At 35.3% G+C, this 19,706-nt stretch overlaps 1 protein-coding gene across 3 annotated transcripts in view; it reads left to right on the top strand.

Moving 5' to 3' along the window:
- Positions 1-19,706, top strand: part of GBE1 (1,4-alpha-glucan branching enzyme 1) — a 136,532-nt gene that overhangs the window by 26,797 nt on the left and 90,029 nt on the right. For 2 of the 3 annotated variants that reach the window (XM_074532657.1, XM_074532661.1), the window contains exons 2-3: positions 7,015-7,184; positions 14,690-14,802. In XM_074532657.1, coding sequence (XP_074388758.1) covers positions 7,015-7,184; positions 14,690-14,802 — 283 coding nt within the window. The remainder of the gene's footprint in view (positions 1-7,014; positions 7,185-14,689; positions 14,803-19,706) is intronic. The other variant, XM_074532665.1, reaches the window with a different exon arrangement.

Genomic DNA, 19,706 nt, shown 5'->3' on the forward strand with positions numbered 1-19,706 from the left:
ACTTTCAACACAGTAAGTGATTATGTATTATTTATCTCAAGCAAATATTTCTTAATTTTTGATGTTGCATTTAGTTTGAGATGGGAACTACATTAGTGTTCTAGGCATAAATTCTTTACCTCATTTTGCAATCATGAAACATCCAAAGAGAATTGGGAGTTATTAATTATTTTCCAAGCAGAGAAAATTTGGAAAAGTTAATTTTCAAGCTTTTGCATTTCCTGCTCACTCTTATGAGTTCTCTGCTGGATGGTCTTCTAGCAGCTAGTAAAAATGCACATTTTTGGTAGGAATTAGAACATAAATGGTTTAGCTGTTTACATTCCTTATTGCAATAACTGTATCCTCAATGTACTTGGTTAACTGTTGATTTCATGACTCCTGAAAGGAACTTAATGCCATTGGCAACCTGCAGAAGCCTTAGTTTTCAGCTAAAAGTGTGTTTTATATTGGCTCTGATGTTGGGGAGAGGCGAATTGCTTTTTAGTGAGCAACTTTGTGGATGGAGCAAGTAGAACAGTTGGGGATTTCAGATTTAGCTATGGGGAAACTCCTTAAGATCATGATTTCAGAATCATATAACAACTTTACTTTTTAACCTGCAGAAAAGCAAAATTAAGTGGTCATCTCCTGGATCTTTGTAATCATCATCCATGGCTATCTTGTGCTTTTAAAGCATCTCTCTTAGAATTGTTCTAACACTTCAAAGGCTGTGTGAGTTCCATGTTGTTCATGTTCCTTAATCTATTTAAATGTATATTAAAAAAGATTTCCTGAATGGGACGTGACTTGCTTGCAGAAACTGCAAGGCAATCAACTACAACTATAAAATTGTTAAAAATGCATTAAATCTGTTGTTCTCAAGTAGTCATACCTACCCAAGATTTACTGTGCCTTTACTTCTTCCCGTTCTCCTGAAGTGTGGTTACTCTGTGTAATACTCTGAATAGCCAAATGAATAGTGCAGAACAGGGGGTGGAGGAAAGAATGAAGTAAAACCCAAGGCTCCTGTTTTGGTCTATTTTCACTAGTGACAAATGAAATTGAAGAAGCTGCCAGCAGGGATTTGCTTGTGTTGCATCATTCTAGTTCCGAGTGGTCTGGTGCCTTTAATTTGCTGGCCTGCAGAAATTTACTTTAGGAAGAGCTTTATCTCTCCTACTTTGGTCTTCCTGCAATCCATTGCTTTCTGACCAGTTGAATGATGAGAGATTGAGGGAATAACTGGCTACAGACTCAAGGGGAAGATGAGACCCAGGGCTTCACTAATTTGAGCAGGGACTCTGCACTGGCTTTGGTGTCAGTGAAAGTCTTTGCATCTTCAGAGTGATTGCAGCAATATTAGAGGCAATTTGTGAACAATGCCATAAAGCTATAGACTGGTTCATGACACTGGCATTAACTTAAGTACTTCGTAGAAAATGGAGGATTTGCTTACAGAGAGTACCTCACTTGGTATTTTCTTTCATTTCCTGTTCCCTTTGGTATCTGCAGAATTGGACTTTCCATATGGATACCAGATATCATTATCAAGGTCTCCTACTTGCTTTCATCTTTTGAATAAATTAGCATTAATATTGGGCCAATACTGTTGAAATAAGCTATGACCAAAAGATGATGTGGACAAAAATCTAAAAGATGAAGAGCTACTAAAACCAGCATCATAAGCAGAAGAGGGGCTAAAATCATTAATAGCAGTGTTGTTGCCACAGGTCTTATAGTAAGATGACTGACTGTTCTATAACCTGCAATAACAAGAGCTTTGTAAAAAAACCATGAGAATGGGCATAAAGATGTCTTGAAGTTTTGCAGCAATCTGGTATTCAGCACCAGCCTCTTTAAAATAAAGTATCTTGTATACCTTTTGGTTATATTAGTTTCTGTTTAGATTCTAGTGATGCCTGAGAAACTAAAGCTAATCTGGTTAAATTTAAAAGTTGAAAATACTACAATACCTCTTTGTTATTTTATGAGGTGGCCAGGAAGGAGTTAGTACCTCTTCTGCTTGGAAGAATAAAGATGTGAAGGCTTTATGTGGTGCTCTAACTCAGTGCTTTGACTTACCATCAGACTGTTCAATAATCTGCCAAAAGTCTTATTTCAATAAAACAGTTGACTTTGGGGAGATGGGGCAAGCTTAGCTTTGTTTTTCTTATGCTTCATATTGAGGCTAACAATTTTTACATATACCATTTACATATATGACTTTTTTAACGGGTTCAATCGTTGTATTAACTCAAGGGTTATTGGAACTGCAGAACCAGGGTGTTTGTATATCAAATTCACAAAATAAATAGAACATTGTTTTTAGTATAAGGCTGTATAGTTTAACATTAAACTTAGAACTCTTTACTTCTACTGCACAAATTTTAGTTGTGTAGGTATCCATAAGACAAAATATTTGAGGTGTTTCAGTGATAGAAGTGTGAGGAGTAAGTGCTCACCTGACGTGTCAGTTCTTGAAGTGGTTGCTGATGTAATACTGTCTTTGTGTTCACTTGGAAGGCTATTTTTTTGGCAGGGTACTTGTTTACTAGATAGCCATTATAGTAATTCATGTTTGATGTTTTAATCCTGCTTCTATGGAAAGTCAGCCAATTCCTACACTTCTATTGTAAGGCTTCAAACAAAGCTGCATATAAAGCATGGGATTTAAAGCAATGCTGTGTTACAAATTATGGATGTAACAATAGGAAAAGACTGTTGTGACTGTGTTTCAGGTGATGTTTACGATTACCAGTGTTTCACACTGGAGTAATGATGGGGAGGGCAAAAATGTTGGTGTAAAAGCACTTGGTAACAGAGTAGGACTTTGTTTCAGTCTCTGTGTTCTGTGTTCTTGGGCTCACGCTGAGACTGCAATCTTTTCAGTAAGTCTGAAGACATTTTCCTTATTTCAGTTTTAAGAAACACTGATCTATTAACAGAGGCTAAATGAATGAATAAGGGGCTTGAAAACCTTACCTTTTCACAAAAACTCCAGGATCCAGGAGTACATCATAAGCAGCCCCCCTTCTGCTGCTTACACTTGTCAGTTTGTGTTGCTGTACCAGATTTGTGTTGTTGTAGTAAAGAACTTCATATGCAACTTCTTTCACTCACTTCAGATGCTCTGTTCAGAAGTTCTGTGGATCTTCTTGTTGCTCAGTTTATTTTGTCCCAAAGGTAATGGTTGTGCTTTTCAAATCATAGTTTACCTTGTAATCCTCACCAGTGTTGATGTTCACACTCAGAAATTGCAAAATCTTAACAGACTTTTCACTCTCTGAGAACTTGAAAAGTGTGAAGGCACAAGTCAGTCTTTTGTTGTGACTTACAGCTCTAGATGCTGATGTTGACTGTTCCCATGTCCAGAATATTGAGATTCTCACTTACAAAATGCATTCAGGGTCTGTCATATAAGTATATATATGCATAGCTGAACGTGACATGACTTTGAGTGTTGAAGAGATCACAAAATGTAGTCTTAATCAAGTGTTTATCTCTGGTACTAAGACCTGTATGCTGTTACTGAACAATATAAACATTAGGAATTGGTTGGGAAAAAAGTTCCTGTCATTTTCTGTGTGTAATCCTGGGAATGTCACTTTGGAAGATAAACTAAGCGGTTAACAAGCCTTAGTAGTATAGAAATAAAAGCTGAAATGTTCAGAAAAATATTCCAAACAAAAATTGAGAAATTTTTGCAAAAGTGAGCCTCTAAAAATTGGCCGGGAAAGCAAAACCTTGAACTTCCTTAAAATACGTAAGTATGTACTTAACTCAGTCCTTCCCTTCAAAGGAGCAGCAGGCCACAGTTGCTGCTTTACAAGGCCTTCTGTGACAAGAAATGTTGTTCTGTGTCCAGAAGTATTTCATCCTCTGAGATGAGTTTTTGGAATAGTTCACAGCAAAAGTAATTGATCCATTTCAGGAGTTGGTGAGTTTTTTGTGAGCTTTGAGCAAACTACAGTTCCTTACTGGATAATCTCAGGAGGTGGTTGCAAGAATAAATTCTTTCTAGATTATAATTTCAAATCATTTACAGAGAGCACTGCTTGTTGAAAAAAATCTTTATTTCTGCAATGTGATGCAGCAATAATACCTGCATTAACTTAGTCTATTAAAATCAGCGTGCTTCTGTACAAATAGAAGGAGCATTCTTACTCCATGTACATGATGCTGTGTTCCAAGTCTGTCCTGTATAAAAAGTAAATATTGTAAAAATGTTATACATCCTTGCTCAACAATTCTTCTGATGTGTTCCCTTTCTTGCCTACCTTCCCTCTCCCCCCAAGAATTATTTATTGAGCCTGAAATCTTGCTCACCACTCTTTGCAAAGTGACTTTTTTCACAATGATACTCATGATAATTTCATCTATTAAATGCCATGGTCTCTTTGTGTCATGGTTTGCTTAAACTCTGAATGTACTGAAAGGCAAAAATTGAAGCAGTGGGTGTTCTTAGTGCTTTTATGACAAGAATCAAGAATTTACAATGTCTGTATTACTGATTTTTTTCCCAAAGATACAGAATCACATAATTGCTTTCTGAAGTTCCATTATCATCCATCCCACATTCAAATCCTGAATTTGTTAGGGGCTTATTTCTTCTGAAGGAGATGAGTGTGTTTGATTCCTAGGAAGGAATCATATTGAGGAAGAGGAGTAGGCCACTGGCATGTGTTGCACCTCTAGATCATGTGAAGTGAATAGAAGCCTTTTCATTTTCTGCACTGTGATTTTCAGTCCTTCTTTATGTCCATTTGTTGTTCTCTGGTAATAAAGGATTAATTTCCTTCTTCTGCAGCTTTTTAGGGTTTGTGACTGACTTTTGTTTCAAAATGAAGCTTACCACTACTTTTACTTTCTGCTGAGTATGGTATATACTGCATCCAATACTGCATCCACTCATGTTCTTAAAGCTGTGACAATGTATTTGTGGTAAGAGTGGGGAGGAAAAGAATAATTTTGGTTAGATAACATATTTCAAAACCCCCTCTTCTATTTTGCCTGTATCAAGCTCATTGCTTCAGTTAGATCTTCTCTGAAGTCACAGCAGCTACTTACAGTAAAACAGATGCTGCTTCAGCCACAGAGGAACAAGGTGGAAGCAATACATGTGACAAGCAGCAATTGTGAAACAGCATTTGTAGGGCAGACAAACAGGGATTTGCAGATAACACTCCAAATATGTTTCTTATTATATATATTTTTCCCTTAACCAATTAAAATATATATATATACAGAGAAAATATCTGTATGTATATAACTATACTTCTTGTATCAGACAATGTTTTAAAGAATGACTTTAATTTCTAAGCTATAGTAGTTGGTTTATGTTTTTCCCCAAGGAGAACTCTTCAAAAATAGAGTAATTTGAATTTACCAGATGATATATGTTCAAATTCTGAGGGTATTTGTGACTTGCTCTGTGTTTCTGTATTTAAGGTTTATATAAATCTTTGTGATTGCAACTGTTTAAAATGTAAGTCGAGCAACTGAGTTTGTACATGTATATAATACACTTATAGTTGGAAATCTGACAAGATATTTTCCCTCAAGGACATAAATGAAATTGATTATCAGAGCAGTAGTAGTTAGTAATGCACTTCTGAGGATTATACCCATGAGCAAATTTTAAAGGAATAATGCAGGTGGATGGGCAAAACCAGTTATGAGTGTATTTGCTGCTGTGTATCCTGGAGGCATTTTCAGATCTTTCTCCCTTTAAAGGTGATCATCAGGCTTAATAATAAAATAATAAAAACTCACTGGGATATTAACCTTAATAGTAGTTATAGAACTCCAAATTAATACAGATAATGCTGCTTACTCTAACTAGTAATTAGACATTTTAATCTTCTACTTTGAACTAATGAAGGGCCAAAAAAAAAAATCAAAACTTTGCAACAAATCAGAGTTCTAAGTCCTGACACTGCTAACAGACTTAATTTTCTTTAAGCAGTAAGGTGCTATTTCATAGTGCTGATTTAGTGTTTGTTTCCTATTGCAAAGTGTAGGAAGTGTAATAAGGCTGGCATAAAAGCATAGAAGTTTGGTTTTGCTGAGTTTCTTACTGGTTTTATGCACTTTGAAAGACTCTTTAATTATGTATAAACAAACACCTTTCTAATTTACCTCAGTAGTGTCTTACTGAAACCAAGCAAACAGCAAAAAACTGTACAGGTAGCATTAATTAAATGCTCAACTGCAGCTTTTAACTGTGCTTCTGCACAAAATAGCTCATAATTTAGGAGTCAAAGTTGACTATCTTGTTTATATTGTGCCCCTGATGTTACCATCAATTCCACAAACTTGGAGAAAACAGAAAAAGATGTCAAAAACTCTAAGCTGTTACAGGCAAAGGTTTATGCTAGAGGCTTAGGACATTTAAATTCCAACTGGTATAAGTAGGGTATGATCCAAATAATTACTTCTATGAAGCTGTAATTTTTTCCAAGTTGTTGCAGTGTCAGGGACTGACTGCAAAGTCTTGCTGATTGTCTCTGTGAGGAGGTTGCTTAATGAGCCCCTTTCTGCAAGGACCAGATGGGTTTGTCCACGCTGACATGCTGTACTGCAAACTTTTCAATGGCCTGAGATTGTCTGTCTATTAAAACTGGCTGTGAGAGATGTGGCAGGCCTATCCAGCTCTCCCTAGGAGGCTTGTGTCTGATATTAATAAGATGGAAGGAAAAGTGCTAGGCTGTTTAGAGTGTGAAGTTCTCCTGTTGTGTGGTAATACTGGGATTTCTTGGCTGCCAGTCAGGAATTGTAGCTTTAGACTGAAAGTGCAAAATGTTCCTGTAAAGTAGAGAAAGCACTGACAAACAGGGAGATTGCAGTTTTAGACTGTGTAACAACCATGGAAAAATTGCATGTTTTTTTTTCTTATTCCAGTAGAGAGCAGTGAATCTCATGTTAGTGTGCTTTTTTTTTTTGTTTGTTTTAGGTTTTTATACTAGTTAATCTAGTTAATATAAGAGATGGTTGCTAATCTTTCTAAAAAATGTTCTCTGTTTTCATTGCAAGGTATTCTCTGTTTTATAACCACTTGAAGAACATTGAGGAAAGTGAAGGTGGCCTTGATAAATTTACCAAAAGTTACAAATCCTTTGGAGTGAACCAGCTTGCAGATGGTGGAATATACTGCAAAGAGTGGGCACCTGGAGCAGAAGCAGTGTTTCTCGCAGGTGACTTCAGTAAGTATTCTTAGGAAAATTTCTTCTCCCCTGCACAATGTTTTACATAATTATTCTCTTCTTTTAAAGAAAATTTTGTCACAATGGTGAAATTCTGATAGTAAAAAATGTATGTCATGGCTTAACTGAATAATATTTTCCTCTGTGTTGCAGTAGCTTATAAAGATGTTTCTGTTGCGTGGTCAGTGTTACACATTTTTTTAATACCCCAAAGGCAATGACTTATGTCACATTGGTTCACACTGCAACTCAAGGCTGTATCTAAACTTCCTGAAGTTGTTTTTGAAGCTTTATAACTAGACTTTTATAAAACTGTATGTAGAGAAGCAAAAATAACACTGAAATAATTTACTTCATCTTTTTACTGATCAAGCAACAGTGTTGTTAAGGACCAAGGCCCTTGAGAATGCCCTCCCATCCTGAGAGCTTAGACAAAAGTTCTCCTGGAAAATGGTAGCCTAAAATCCAACTAAATATTACTAAAAGAGTAGCGGCTCTGTGTTTGTGAGGGCAGAAGAAGGGAAGGTGTTAGCAGAATGGGAAGGTGGCAGTATTATGTGGAGGAATTGCATTGCTTCTTGTGAGAACCAGGAAGACTATTCCCTTGGAAATTGGAACAAAAATATAAATTTCCTTCTTATTTGAAGGCTAGCTACATTCAAATGATGTTCTAAAACTTTTAGATGAAAGTGACATTCATCATTGCTCTTCAATCCTGCAATACTTGCTCTCCTTTTTGTTTAGGGTTTCAGAGAGTTTTGTTCTTTTTTTGCTTTTCACCTCTACTCTCTCTTCAGTTAGGTCTGCTGAAGTCCTGAACAGGGAATTTCTGTGAAATTATTTTGTTCATTTAACTGCATTTCAGAAGCATGTAGTTTTATTTATCTGACTTTGATTTTGAAGCAATTAACTACTTTTGCTTAAACACAAAACCAAATGTTGGCCATACCTTACCCCTGTCTTAGGAAGCTATTGAAATGAAACTCTCTTTATTTTAGCCAAGTTTTTATTTAAAAAAAATTCCTGGTTTTGATGCAGAAGAACAGAAAAGGGAGTGCAACATTGTTTTCAGCCATGATCCTGCTTGATATGACTAACATAGTGAATGATAAAGTAGCTTTTCTTCAAGTGCTGCTTGTCATTTTATTGGAATAGACATTGATAAATAGGTAAGTGTAGTTCTTGCATTTTAATATTGAAATTGGATATGTCCTCTAACACTGAATAATGAGTCATGTATAGTTCACCTACTAGATAGATCATAGTGATTTCAGGTATCAATATAGACTGTAAGGCAGCTAGATCAGGTTATTTTCATAGGTCAATTTTATATGTATAAACATGCAGAAAATTCTCCTCCTTGCCTCTCCTCTACTTGCAACCCCACCCATTGCTCAAGGTTTTCATGGGATGGGTGCAGGTTAAATGTCTCAACTCAGCTAGAGACCAGAATGCATTTGTTTTAAATATGTGTTTTAAAAGATGTTAACATTAAAACCAGATTTTTTAATAATATGTTTAACATTTTGAAAAGAGGCTATAGCTTGTAAATTGTCTTATCAGGTTTGGGGAGGAGTATATGTATACCAGAATAGGATAGCTTAACCCTGGAATAGTTTTCTAAACCCTACTTTATTTAAAACATTTGATGTAATACACCATATAAAGCAGAAATTTAGGACTAATATCTTAGAGTAGTTGTATCTAGACACTAATGAATGCAGCAATATGAAGAGGAAATAAATTAAAGGAAATTCATTGTAATGTGGAAAAACTGTGTTTCTCTATATATCAGTCAGTCATAGTAAAGTATTCATTCCCAAAGAGACAATAGTGTACTTGGAGAGACTGGAGGCATGGAAGGTTGTCATTCAATTAATATGATCTTGAATAATATTCTCATGAGAAATTGGATTGCAAAACCCGAAGATTTAGAGTCAGATTGCTACAGATATGCTTAATTAAAACTGAATCCCTTTAACCTTTCTTTAAGTTTTCAAGCAGGTTAAAGTCTCAGACTAAATTTATGATTATATTGTGTTTAAATTGGATATAGGGATTGCTTTTAAAAATATTTTTTTTTTAAATAAAACTTTTTTTATAAAAAGAACCATAGCATAACCACATCAGGGGAAGTTGGAAATCTTAAAGAAACACAATTTAGGAGACAGAAGCTCTTTAGGTTTTAAACTGAAATATGGTGGTATATAATATAAATAACTGTCAATTTATGCTTTTTGTTTTGAAATGAATAGCAGTGTTTTCCTTAATAATATATTTTCTGAGAATAGCTTAATGTTTGATGTAAAGACAAAGTGTTAGTCTCTGCTATTTCATCTTAAGGTATTTGAGGATCAAAAACTAGTAAGAATTAAAATGGCACATATAGGTTTTGTAGAGAGACCTTGAACTTTTTTTTCCCAGATTTATAGTTAAGCTTATAGTTGATAATATCTTAGTTATGAGTTATATGTAAGAGGAACATGAATTATTTACTTCTGTAATTATATACATGTGAAGCCTTAGTCCTGTACATGTAAAGTTTTTTTCTGAATTAATTTTATGCCTTAAAGCAGACAGTAAAAGCTTTGCTATTAAGGTATTTTGACCCAAATTATGGGATTTTTATACCTTATTCTGAGAAACTTGTAATGAATGGGATAGCTCTAATTTATAGAAAAATTTTTAACATCAGTGTGCATTTTGAAAAAAATAACAAAAGCTTGAAACAAGTAATAGTAGACAAATCTGTAAGTGGATTAGAGAATGAAACATGAATTCAAGAAAATCCCAATGCTTTCAGAGCTGTTTTTGTCTCTTTAAAACTCCATAATTGGAGAGAAATGTATTGTATCTGGTGTTCTACTATGAAGCTTTATCTAAGAAGTATTAAATGAGCATCCAAAAACATTAAGATTTGTCAATTAGTACTTTCAGCATCTCAGTAAATCAAGTGTATGAGACAATTACTCAGCTGAATTTCCAACACTAGAGGCTCTGTCAACATTATAGCTCCTTCAAAAGCTCTCAGTGATAACACTGAATATTTCATTTGTGTGCCCTATTGCTGAGGAACCCAGTGACTACTGGCAATTTATTGCTGCTTTAAAATTGACTATTTCAAAATAAGTCACTGTGAGTGACTGTGAGTTTTGAGAGTAACCCATGGAATTTATTTGGGTATTGGAACACTCAGCATTTGTATTTGGTCATGTCATGTGAAGGCTCAGTGGGTTATCTGTAAACAATTCCTTAATTTTAGAAAGAATGATACTGGTTTTAAAAGCTTAAGAGTAAGTGTGCATATATTAATTTGGAAGTCAGCATTTGATATAATACATGGTTATTTTTGTGGTTTCTGTTCTTTTAGTTGTTTTCTCTTGCCTTCTTCCCAGCTAATGTTGATCTAAAATGTTGATCAGTCTGGAATGTGTGGTTTGTTTTTTGCTTCCTTTTCCTTGCACTGGTGGGGAAGGCTTCTGCTGAGGTTGGAGGAGGGTAAGATAGTTGGTTCTGGGAGGATATTTGTCTATTATTTAAATTCTGACAGGATCCCTTCGGAGTGAAAAGAGAGTACCTTAAGGCACTTAATTTGAGTATCTGACAGCTGTCTAAAAACTTCTATGAGAATGTTTTGAGGTTTTTTTAATTTGAAATTTTTACTAAAATGGATTCTAGATACTGTCATGATAACATGCTGAATTTCTTACTGCTTCCTTTCAAGATTTTTTATAGAGAAGTATCTTCATTTGATGAGTAAAGTCTAACAGTGTTATATTTCTGTGGGTGCAGATGATGAAAGCAGTAGACTGTAATATAAGGTGCCACTAATATACAGGGAAACATCCTATCTAAGTAGTAATGACACTTGTTTTTATATCAGTGTTTGAGCTATTTGCCCAATTTCCAACAGCTCAAGCACAAGATCATTAATGTAATCTGCTTTAAAAATGATTAATGTGAGGAGAGGAAGACCTAATTGGCCACAGAATAGAACAGAATAGTGTCCTTGTAGGATCTCTCCAGTTATGTCCTGATTTCATATTCTAATACAGTAGAATACAGGTATCTTGTTGGGTTACTGGGATTCTGATGCTCTTTCCCTTGTCTGAACTGCTGCTTGTCTGATAGACTTTCTTCAAGAATGCTTTGTGTTTGCTGAAACCTCTACTGTCTGTAGATGTCTTTAATTGATCAGAAAATATATGGAAATACAATTGCCGTAAGAGATTTGATTTCACTTGAGAATTCAGCTTTACTTTATAAAGTTTTTTGACTTCTGGGAAAAAACAGCTACAGTTCTTATCTAGGACAAAGTCAATTATTTGATTAATATGTGAGAACAACTCCTTTCCTCTGTGAGAAGTGCTAATTTCTTGTGTGAAACTCCAAGTTCAGGCATGAGCCTCTGAGGTGTATGGATGTATCCTTGTCAATGTGAAAACAAAATCAGGAGACTGAACAAGAAGTCACTCAAATTGTCATTTAGCTGGAAATATGCATTTAAATTGATTTTTTGTCACAAATGGTAGAACCCAAACCTTTATAGCTTTGAATTGTCTACATTACAGCTCAGTTCATGATTCTTTGGCATGCTAAGGGTGTAGTTTTGAGCAAGAAGTTCCCTTGTGCCTCCTGTTGTTGAGGTAGGATGTAGTGTTTTAATAATTGCCTGGGATTGGAAGATCCACTCACAGAGATGAGACAAAACAAAGTATCAGGCTATCAAAGATGCCTTCTGTGTTGGATTAAGCAATAGCTGAGGCTTGAACTTTTGTACAAAAGCTTTTGTCTTTGTTTATGGCTTATGAGTATTCTGTGATGGTGTCCTTTTTTCCCAATACCTGTTCAAGCTGATTGTTTGAACTTCTGCTGGTAATCTCCTCAGCTTTTTCCTGTTTGTAGTTGTTGGCAGAATCTTTGAAGTCTCTGTTCTCAAACTAAGATATTTCTTTTGACTTTTAGTTTTTCATCTTCATAATACTCTACTAATCACTTGTTGGTTAGTTGAGTTTTTTTTTTTTCTTCCCTCAGGCATTTTGGGCTATGTTTTGCTGAAAAATCAGAAAACTAAGCAGTAAAACTGAGATAAGCATGAGCCACTCTCTCTTTGAAAGGAATATTCAGTTTTCAGGGTGTTCTTTATGCCTCTGGCATTAATACAAAGCAATGTTTTCTGTTATAATCTTTCTAAGTGAGCTCCTCTCCAGGGGTAATTAGTAAACAGTGGGTTTAAGTAGGACCATCTGGGGCAGATGGGTATTGCTTTGCGTTTATTTTTAAATCATGAGCCACAGGCTTGCAGTCATGGACTGTGGCTGGGAACAGGAGGGATTAACAGGAGCATCTGGCATTGCTGGCAGGTGAAGGGGAAAGTTCAGGCAACTTTGGCAGAGTTATCAAATCTGTCTGTGGAGAGCAGAATTATTTAAATAGGTAGAGAGATGTAACCATGCCCTCTCTGGAGAAGGGAAGACATGGTTTTAGTAGAGGTCAGAGGATCTTTTTTTAATACTGCGAGAATGCAGTGGTGTTGGTCAACGTGATTAATTCCATGTAGGTTTCTCTGGGTGAGTTTTATAAAAATTGGGCCTAAGACTTTTTTGCTGTAACTTTTAATTTTGCTCAGTATTTATCACCTGGCATATGTGATTCAGTTTGTGTGAATCAAGAGGTGTAGCTCTGTTGGAAAGAGTTTGATGAGAAGCCATGAAGATGGTCGAATATCTCGGGGCAGAAGAAGATGGAAAGAATTTAGAATAAGTCCCCCAAGTTGAGTCTGGACTATCATAAATCCTAACCTGTTCTTAAAGCAAACTTCTTGCAACTTCTTAACATCTTTCCTCTGTTTTCTCATTTTTGTCTGGAATGTTTATTTGAGATAATCTAGCTGCTTATAATTAAAAAAAAAAAAAAAAAAAAAAAAACAACTTTTTTTCAAGTGCTGTTTTCTACATCTTTTTCACCATGCCCTGAAATAAAAAATACATCTATATTTTACTTTACAAACACTATAGTTTGCTGTATAAACACATTTTATTAAGGAGTATTGCTTAATTGTCAAGGTGTTGTTTGTTTGATGTTAGTCCTGGTAGATATTAGTAGTATTTGTTTAATTAATTTTCTTGATTGAAAATTCAGTGTAAAGCCAAGGGAGAGGAATCATTCTAATTCTTACTAATATGTAAGTTCTTCTGCTGCTAAGCAATAGTTTAGTAAATACTTTCCCTCTGTTAATATATGTAATTTAGCTCCACTATCCAAATACTTTAAACATTATAAAAACACCATCTAAATAGAATACTGAATTAATTGCGTTTCTGATTTACTCTCCACTGTAAAATGAGTAGGTACCAGAATATTTGTGCGGCATGGTTATTTTTGTCCCATTGCATGGCCTTGTTTAATTTGTGTCTTTCAATGCTCTTTAACTAAAGATTGGCAGTTCTTGGGTTCAAACAGCTGTGCAAATGCAGCCAGTAACTTTGACACAGTCTGGTCTTTCTCTGAAATGCAACACATGCATACATTGCCAGGAAGGATTATCCTTTTGTTGCACAGCAGATAATATTTGTGATTATTGGTGTTTAGGAAAATGCATATGTTGATGGATAGACCCTCTTCATTTCTCTACTGCCCCTGCTGTGATTTCCATGGTGGCAAAAGTGATGATCCTGCTTCAGTGTAACTGTCCATTTTCTTATTGAAATGCTTTTAACCTGACATATTTAGTAGCAATGTTGTTTTCTACAACACTGAGTTAATATTCTTAAACTGAATGCTGCTTATCCTTCTTTCAATTATGTGTGAGTTTTGATTTGTTGTTTTTTCTGGGTTAGGTTTTTTTGTTTCTTTTTTTTTTTATTACATGAAACCATGGCATGCAAATAGATGAGGATCTATTTGCATGAAGGAAGATTAGCATGTGTTACTTTAAAGTTTTGTAATTCAGTTTTCTTTGTTTGCTGGCTCCTATTTAGCTTGAGTCTGTTGCCTTGAACTATGTGAAACAGACATTACAAGGCAAAAAGAAAAAAGGAATTTTCCAACTTATCTTTTTATTTCCTTCTAGCCTAGAAATGACTCCATCATTGAAATGTGTCAGTTCAGAAGTGATATCTTCCCTCCATTCAGAGGAGTTTACCTTGAATGTGCTTACAAACACTCCAGACCCCCTTGGCAGGTGTCTGTTCAGTTGGACAGGCCACAATGACCATCCTTGCACGTATCCAGTGCTCAGTAAATCAAAGAGGACAGAGTCTTGAATTATGGGATTTCAGCTTGCTTCAGATATTTTTTTAATGACAAAAGAATCTTCCTGAAGACTTAAATCTGTGGCTTTTCATTTTATCATTTGAGTGTGTGTCCAGTATCAGGCATAAAAGTATTTGTGTATGCTCTCACTGAAGTTCATTTTGAGAAAGATGGAACTCAGAGTTGCACCTTTTGTGTTGTAACTGGATGTATTTTAAGATGAACACTTAGTATTATTTCTTATATTGCAGATGGCTGGAATCCATCTTCTCATCCATATAAGAAGTTGGAATATGGCAAGTGGGAGTTGTTCATTCCACCTGAAGATGGCCAATCTCCTGTGCCCCATGGGTCAAAGCTAAAGGTGCTTGCTCTAGACTTTAACTCTTGCAACCCTTCTTACTCACTTACTGTCCATTTTGTTTCCTTGTAACTAACTTTATCATCTTCTGATTGTTCTAAGAAGCAGAATCAGTTTATCTAGTTGAGAAAAGTGACCTAAAGGAGTGAAAGAATCACAAAGAGAGATTTTGGCAACAGGCGTATGTGGCTGAAATGCAGTTGTAGGGTATTTCATCATGCCATAAGAGTAAAACAGTTTACAAATTGATAATCTGAAAAAGAAGAATTAAGTAATATATAGGTAAAATCTTTCTGTATTTGATGCAACTACCTGTTATTAAGATCCTGTAAAAATCTCAATAATCTGGTAATTTTTGCAATACTTTTAACCATGGCTTTTCAGGTGATTTTTTTGTTGCTTTAAATGGTACATGCAGATTTGTAAAACTTCTACTTACCCTTTAGGAATTCAGAGTATTGAGTGGAAGGCTTAAGTAAGTGAAACTGAACACAACTTGAGCATCCATGAGCTTAAAATACTTTGTTCCAGAAATTACTGAAAACTTTTTTTGAGCTGTCCAATGCCACAGTTGTATGTTTAGTGCAAATACACCTAATGACAACTAACTCAGAGCAGAGTTGATGATTTCTAGGTGAATATTGATTTAAATCAGAGATGCACTTTGTTGCACTCAGAGCTTGAGTTTCAGAGATACTGGGTGCTAATAGAGGGCAGTAATAAGTAGTAAAGGAAAGAAATGGACTGAAATTACCTAAAGACTAGGAAAATTAAGAACCTGGAATCGTTTGTATAATACTACTACATTTTCAGAGGTCCCATCAACAGAATTTAAGTACTGAAAAAAAAATCCTTATTTTTCTCCTGAAAATCTGTTTAGGCAAACAAGACATCTGGTAAAACAAAGATATGTGTAAAAATGCTCTGGAAGTGCTTAGTCAGTGTGTGTGCTTATCTCTGTTCTTTTTGTTATGGCTTATGAAATAATCCCAGTAATAAATAAGGGTAAATTGAAGTTAAGGAGTAGTCATTCAAGGACGAGAAAGCTGTTTTCATTTTACAGAGCAGGAAAGAAAATACTTGTCTGCAACTCAGAAATGCAGTGATTATGCAGCAAGGTATGAGAGTGCAAAATGGTTATTTAATATTTTCCATGGTCTTGAGATGCAAGTAGGTTCGATTTTTTGATTGTTGTTGAATTTACCTTCCCTGTTGTATCCACAAAACTCTTTACTCATCTACTGTAGAATATTCTATGCTTTTTGTAAAGATTAGAGGTGTGAATGATTGAGTATTGATAATTTTTAACACAATAGCAAAAAAAGCGTAGAATCTTAAATGCTTTTGGAGCAATAGAAGATGATTTTTTTTTTCTCTTGGATAATCACTGGTCATATCTCCTTATTTTGAAGTAAGGTCTTAATAGGTTTTTTTTTCCTGTTCAGCATTTTCTTTCAAATATAAGCTCCATAAAGCAACGATTGCATTATACATAATTTTTTTAGTATGTGGAATTGCTATGAATTGCACTTGGTAATGATTTACTTTCAAGATGAATTGCTGTACTTCTGTAGTTGCTTTGAATTTTCTGAAAAGCCAGAAGATACCCACTGGCAGAGTAGAATGTGAGTTTTCAATTTTAGGCTTTTTTACCCTGTCACTTGACTTGTGCTTTCCATGGTCAATTTTAGACCAAGTTATGTGGCTGTCACTGACACTCACGATACATTATTATCCAACAGACTTTGTCCAAAGCAGGACTGCCTGTGAAACAAATTTTCTTTGGAGTATATTCCTTAAAAAAGGACCAAATAATTAGAAAATTGATTTGTGAGTGTATGTAGTCATAATTGATGGCTCCATCCCTATGGAGCTACTCCCTGCCTTGTCTGTAGCTTTGGTAATAACCTTTTATGACACTTTGTTTTTGTTCCATGGTGCCTTCAGGACTGAATCCAACACTTCTCAGTGTATACTTGTGATGTAGTCAGATGATGGAAAAACCACAAAAATCTCCAGTTAAGGTAGTTCAGAGATGGTTTATCACAAAAGCTTTGGAGTATTCCCATGGTAGGCATGTACCTTATCCTCATGCTACAGCTGATCTTACCCTCTCCCATTCTGCTAATGGATGGAGAAAGCTTCTGTTGTCCTATAAGTTTTCCTTGAGCTATATGGTTCAAACATTTATGATTGTTCATAAATGTCTGTATTTTGTGTGTTGGAGCACAGTTTGGCTGTTCTTTGTTCATGTAGAAGCTGAGAAAATTGTTTGCAGATAGAAATTGCTATGTAGATTGCAGAGGTAATGTTGGAATACACAGTCACTGGTGGCTGCGCTAGACCAGGCAACAGGCATCTTTCTAGTAATGAATATATTTCCCATTTTTCTTTACTGAAGAAGCCTAAGAGAATCACAGCTTTAAAACTTCCTTTTACCAGTATAGTTCTTAAATACTGGAGTTAAAATAGTCAACTTCAGACATTATTGTGGTGATTAATCTGTTAGGGGAAGAACTGTCTCCTCCAGAAGGTCCTTATCTTTGGCTGCTGTCTACTCTGTTTTGATCTTCAGTTCCACACAGGCGAATGCCAAGTTCTGAAATGGTAACAAGGTCATTTCTTTTAAATAAGTAATATCTAAGCCAGAATGGGAAATGGATGGAGTGTAGTCGGTGACACTAATTTAGATCAGGTCACAAAATATTTTTGTGGGAAAATAAATGAGGTGCAGAGGTCAAACGTTTGCCTGTTTTCAAATAGGAGCAGGCTGTCTACTGTAGCTCTTCAGGCAGTGTGCTCATAAGTAAATATAAACACTGCAGAAAATGAGTAATTAAAAAACCTGCTGTAAATCTTCTGACACTTTTCTGTGTGAAGAGATGGATGCTTATGGTAGTTGAGTGACTCCCTTGTCAATTTTGACATCCATCTTCAAAATAAGGTTACCTGCTAGGAAAGGGTGTCTTTTTTCTTTCTCTCAATCAATTGAGAGCTTAGACTGAGTTAAGTGAACAAATATTGTTGCTATTATGGTAGTGTTGGCTTTTAAGCTTCTGATAGGTGTCAAAAGTGAGCACAGATTTAAACCCAAAGCCAAATGTTATCCTTTAATAAAAGAAGCCTTTTTACCTCTCATTATTTCTAATGAGGTGGTTTGAAAGATGTTTTCCTTCAACATCAGCATGTTTGTCATTGTACAGCAGTAGCAGTTGGGGTGCAAGTACTTACCTTTGGTGGTAGAAAATGACTGGTTTTGTTGCTTTAATTTTTTGTGTTCTTAATTAAATTTTAGAGGACACAGCAGGTCGTTTTAAAAAATGATCTTAGATGAACTTTTATAGCAAGTCTTATTGTGTGTGGTTGTATTAATGCAGGAGTTTAATCATAGTTAACTTTGTCCTTTGAGTGTTTATTTATAAATGATTTTTCCAACTGCTGAAATGTACCTGTAAATTAAGTTTTCACTGTAGGTGGCAAGATCCTAATTTTGAAGTAGTGTCAATGGAGTTTAGGGATAATATTGGGTAAAATTGAGATTTTAGTATCTGCACTGGGGAGCTTGCTCAATATTATTTACAGGAACGCCAAAGAACAACAAAGAAAATGGGAAACAATTGGTAAATGGAATCCTTTAGGAATTTAAACCTAGTTGAAAATAATTTCCAAATTCATGGTCAAATCCTGAAATATTTTCACACAGCTAAATAAGAAAAAATGGCAAGATCAGTACTTGAAAAATATTGGCGATTATGATAGAGCTACCTGCTGCTCTTTAGGATTAACTAGGAAAAGAATCTATATGGCAGAACCACTAATTTTTTTTTGCGAGCTGGAGAGGATATATTAAAATAGAAGTGATTTGTTAAACCTTCTAATACGGAAAATAGATATGTGATTTCTGATATTATTACCGGAACAATGATTTTTTTAGTCTAAAACTCATCTGACACTTTAGGTAACAATGTGCTGCATAGGTGCACTACTCTATATACGCAACTAAATATCACTTGAATATTCATGAAATATAGTTAATGTATTTTTCCTGGAGAGAACACCTCAGAAAGTGGTAGAAACCTTTTTAAAAGCTCTGCATTCCTTTATTTAAGTCTGTATCCTTTTCTTCTTCACATGTGTCTGTGTGTGTATATATATATTGTATGTATTTAAATTGTGATGTTTATGGTTTTTTGAGGGAGTATCTTGTACTGTAATGAGGTGATTAGAGTTGATAACCTGTGTACTTGTTAGTACAATGTTTTCCTACTGCTACTCTTGCATGTTTGAGTGGTTTCAGTGATTGCTGAACAGGAGTTGTAGGTGCCAAGGCCAGTAAAAGACCAAGGCAGGCATGAAGAACACAGTCCTTTCATCAGTTTGCACAAAATGCTTGTAAGTTCACTGTGATTGGTTTTAATATGTTTCCAGTCCAAATATATTACCCTTTTGAATACTCAAATGTGCAAAGGAAAGAACTACATTGAGTCAGAGCATTAACAGTTTATTAATCATGATTGAATGTACCTGAAGTACATTTGTATTATTGAGGTAGAGGAAAGCTAGTTTTGAAGAATAGTTTTAAGACTTAATCCTTACAGTTTTACCACTCTATCCTATACTTCCTAGTAGATCTGCATGCTCTGTGTTAAACTTGTACACCTTGAAAAAGAATCAAATATGGTGAGCAGGTAGGTTAATCTGTGTCAGGGAACCACTGCTAGTAAAATTCATCAAATGTAATTACTGTCACCAGTGAAATAGATGGTGCTGCAGCTGACCCCACTGATCAGGAGGTGCAGCAGCAGTACCAGACTGGTGTGAAGTTCAGGTCTCATGCACTTGAAGCAGTCTGCAGTCAAAAACGTGTTTATAATGAGAATGTGAAATATCAGGAAATGTATTAATAA

Source organism: Zonotrichia albicollis, chromosome 2, assembly GCF_047830755.1.
Source record: "Zonotrichia albicollis isolate bZonAlb1 chromosome 2, bZonAlb1.hap1, whole genome shotgun sequence".
Taxonomy (NCBI): Eukaryota; Metazoa; Chordata; class Aves; order Passeriformes; family Passerellidae; genus Zonotrichia; species Zonotrichia albicollis.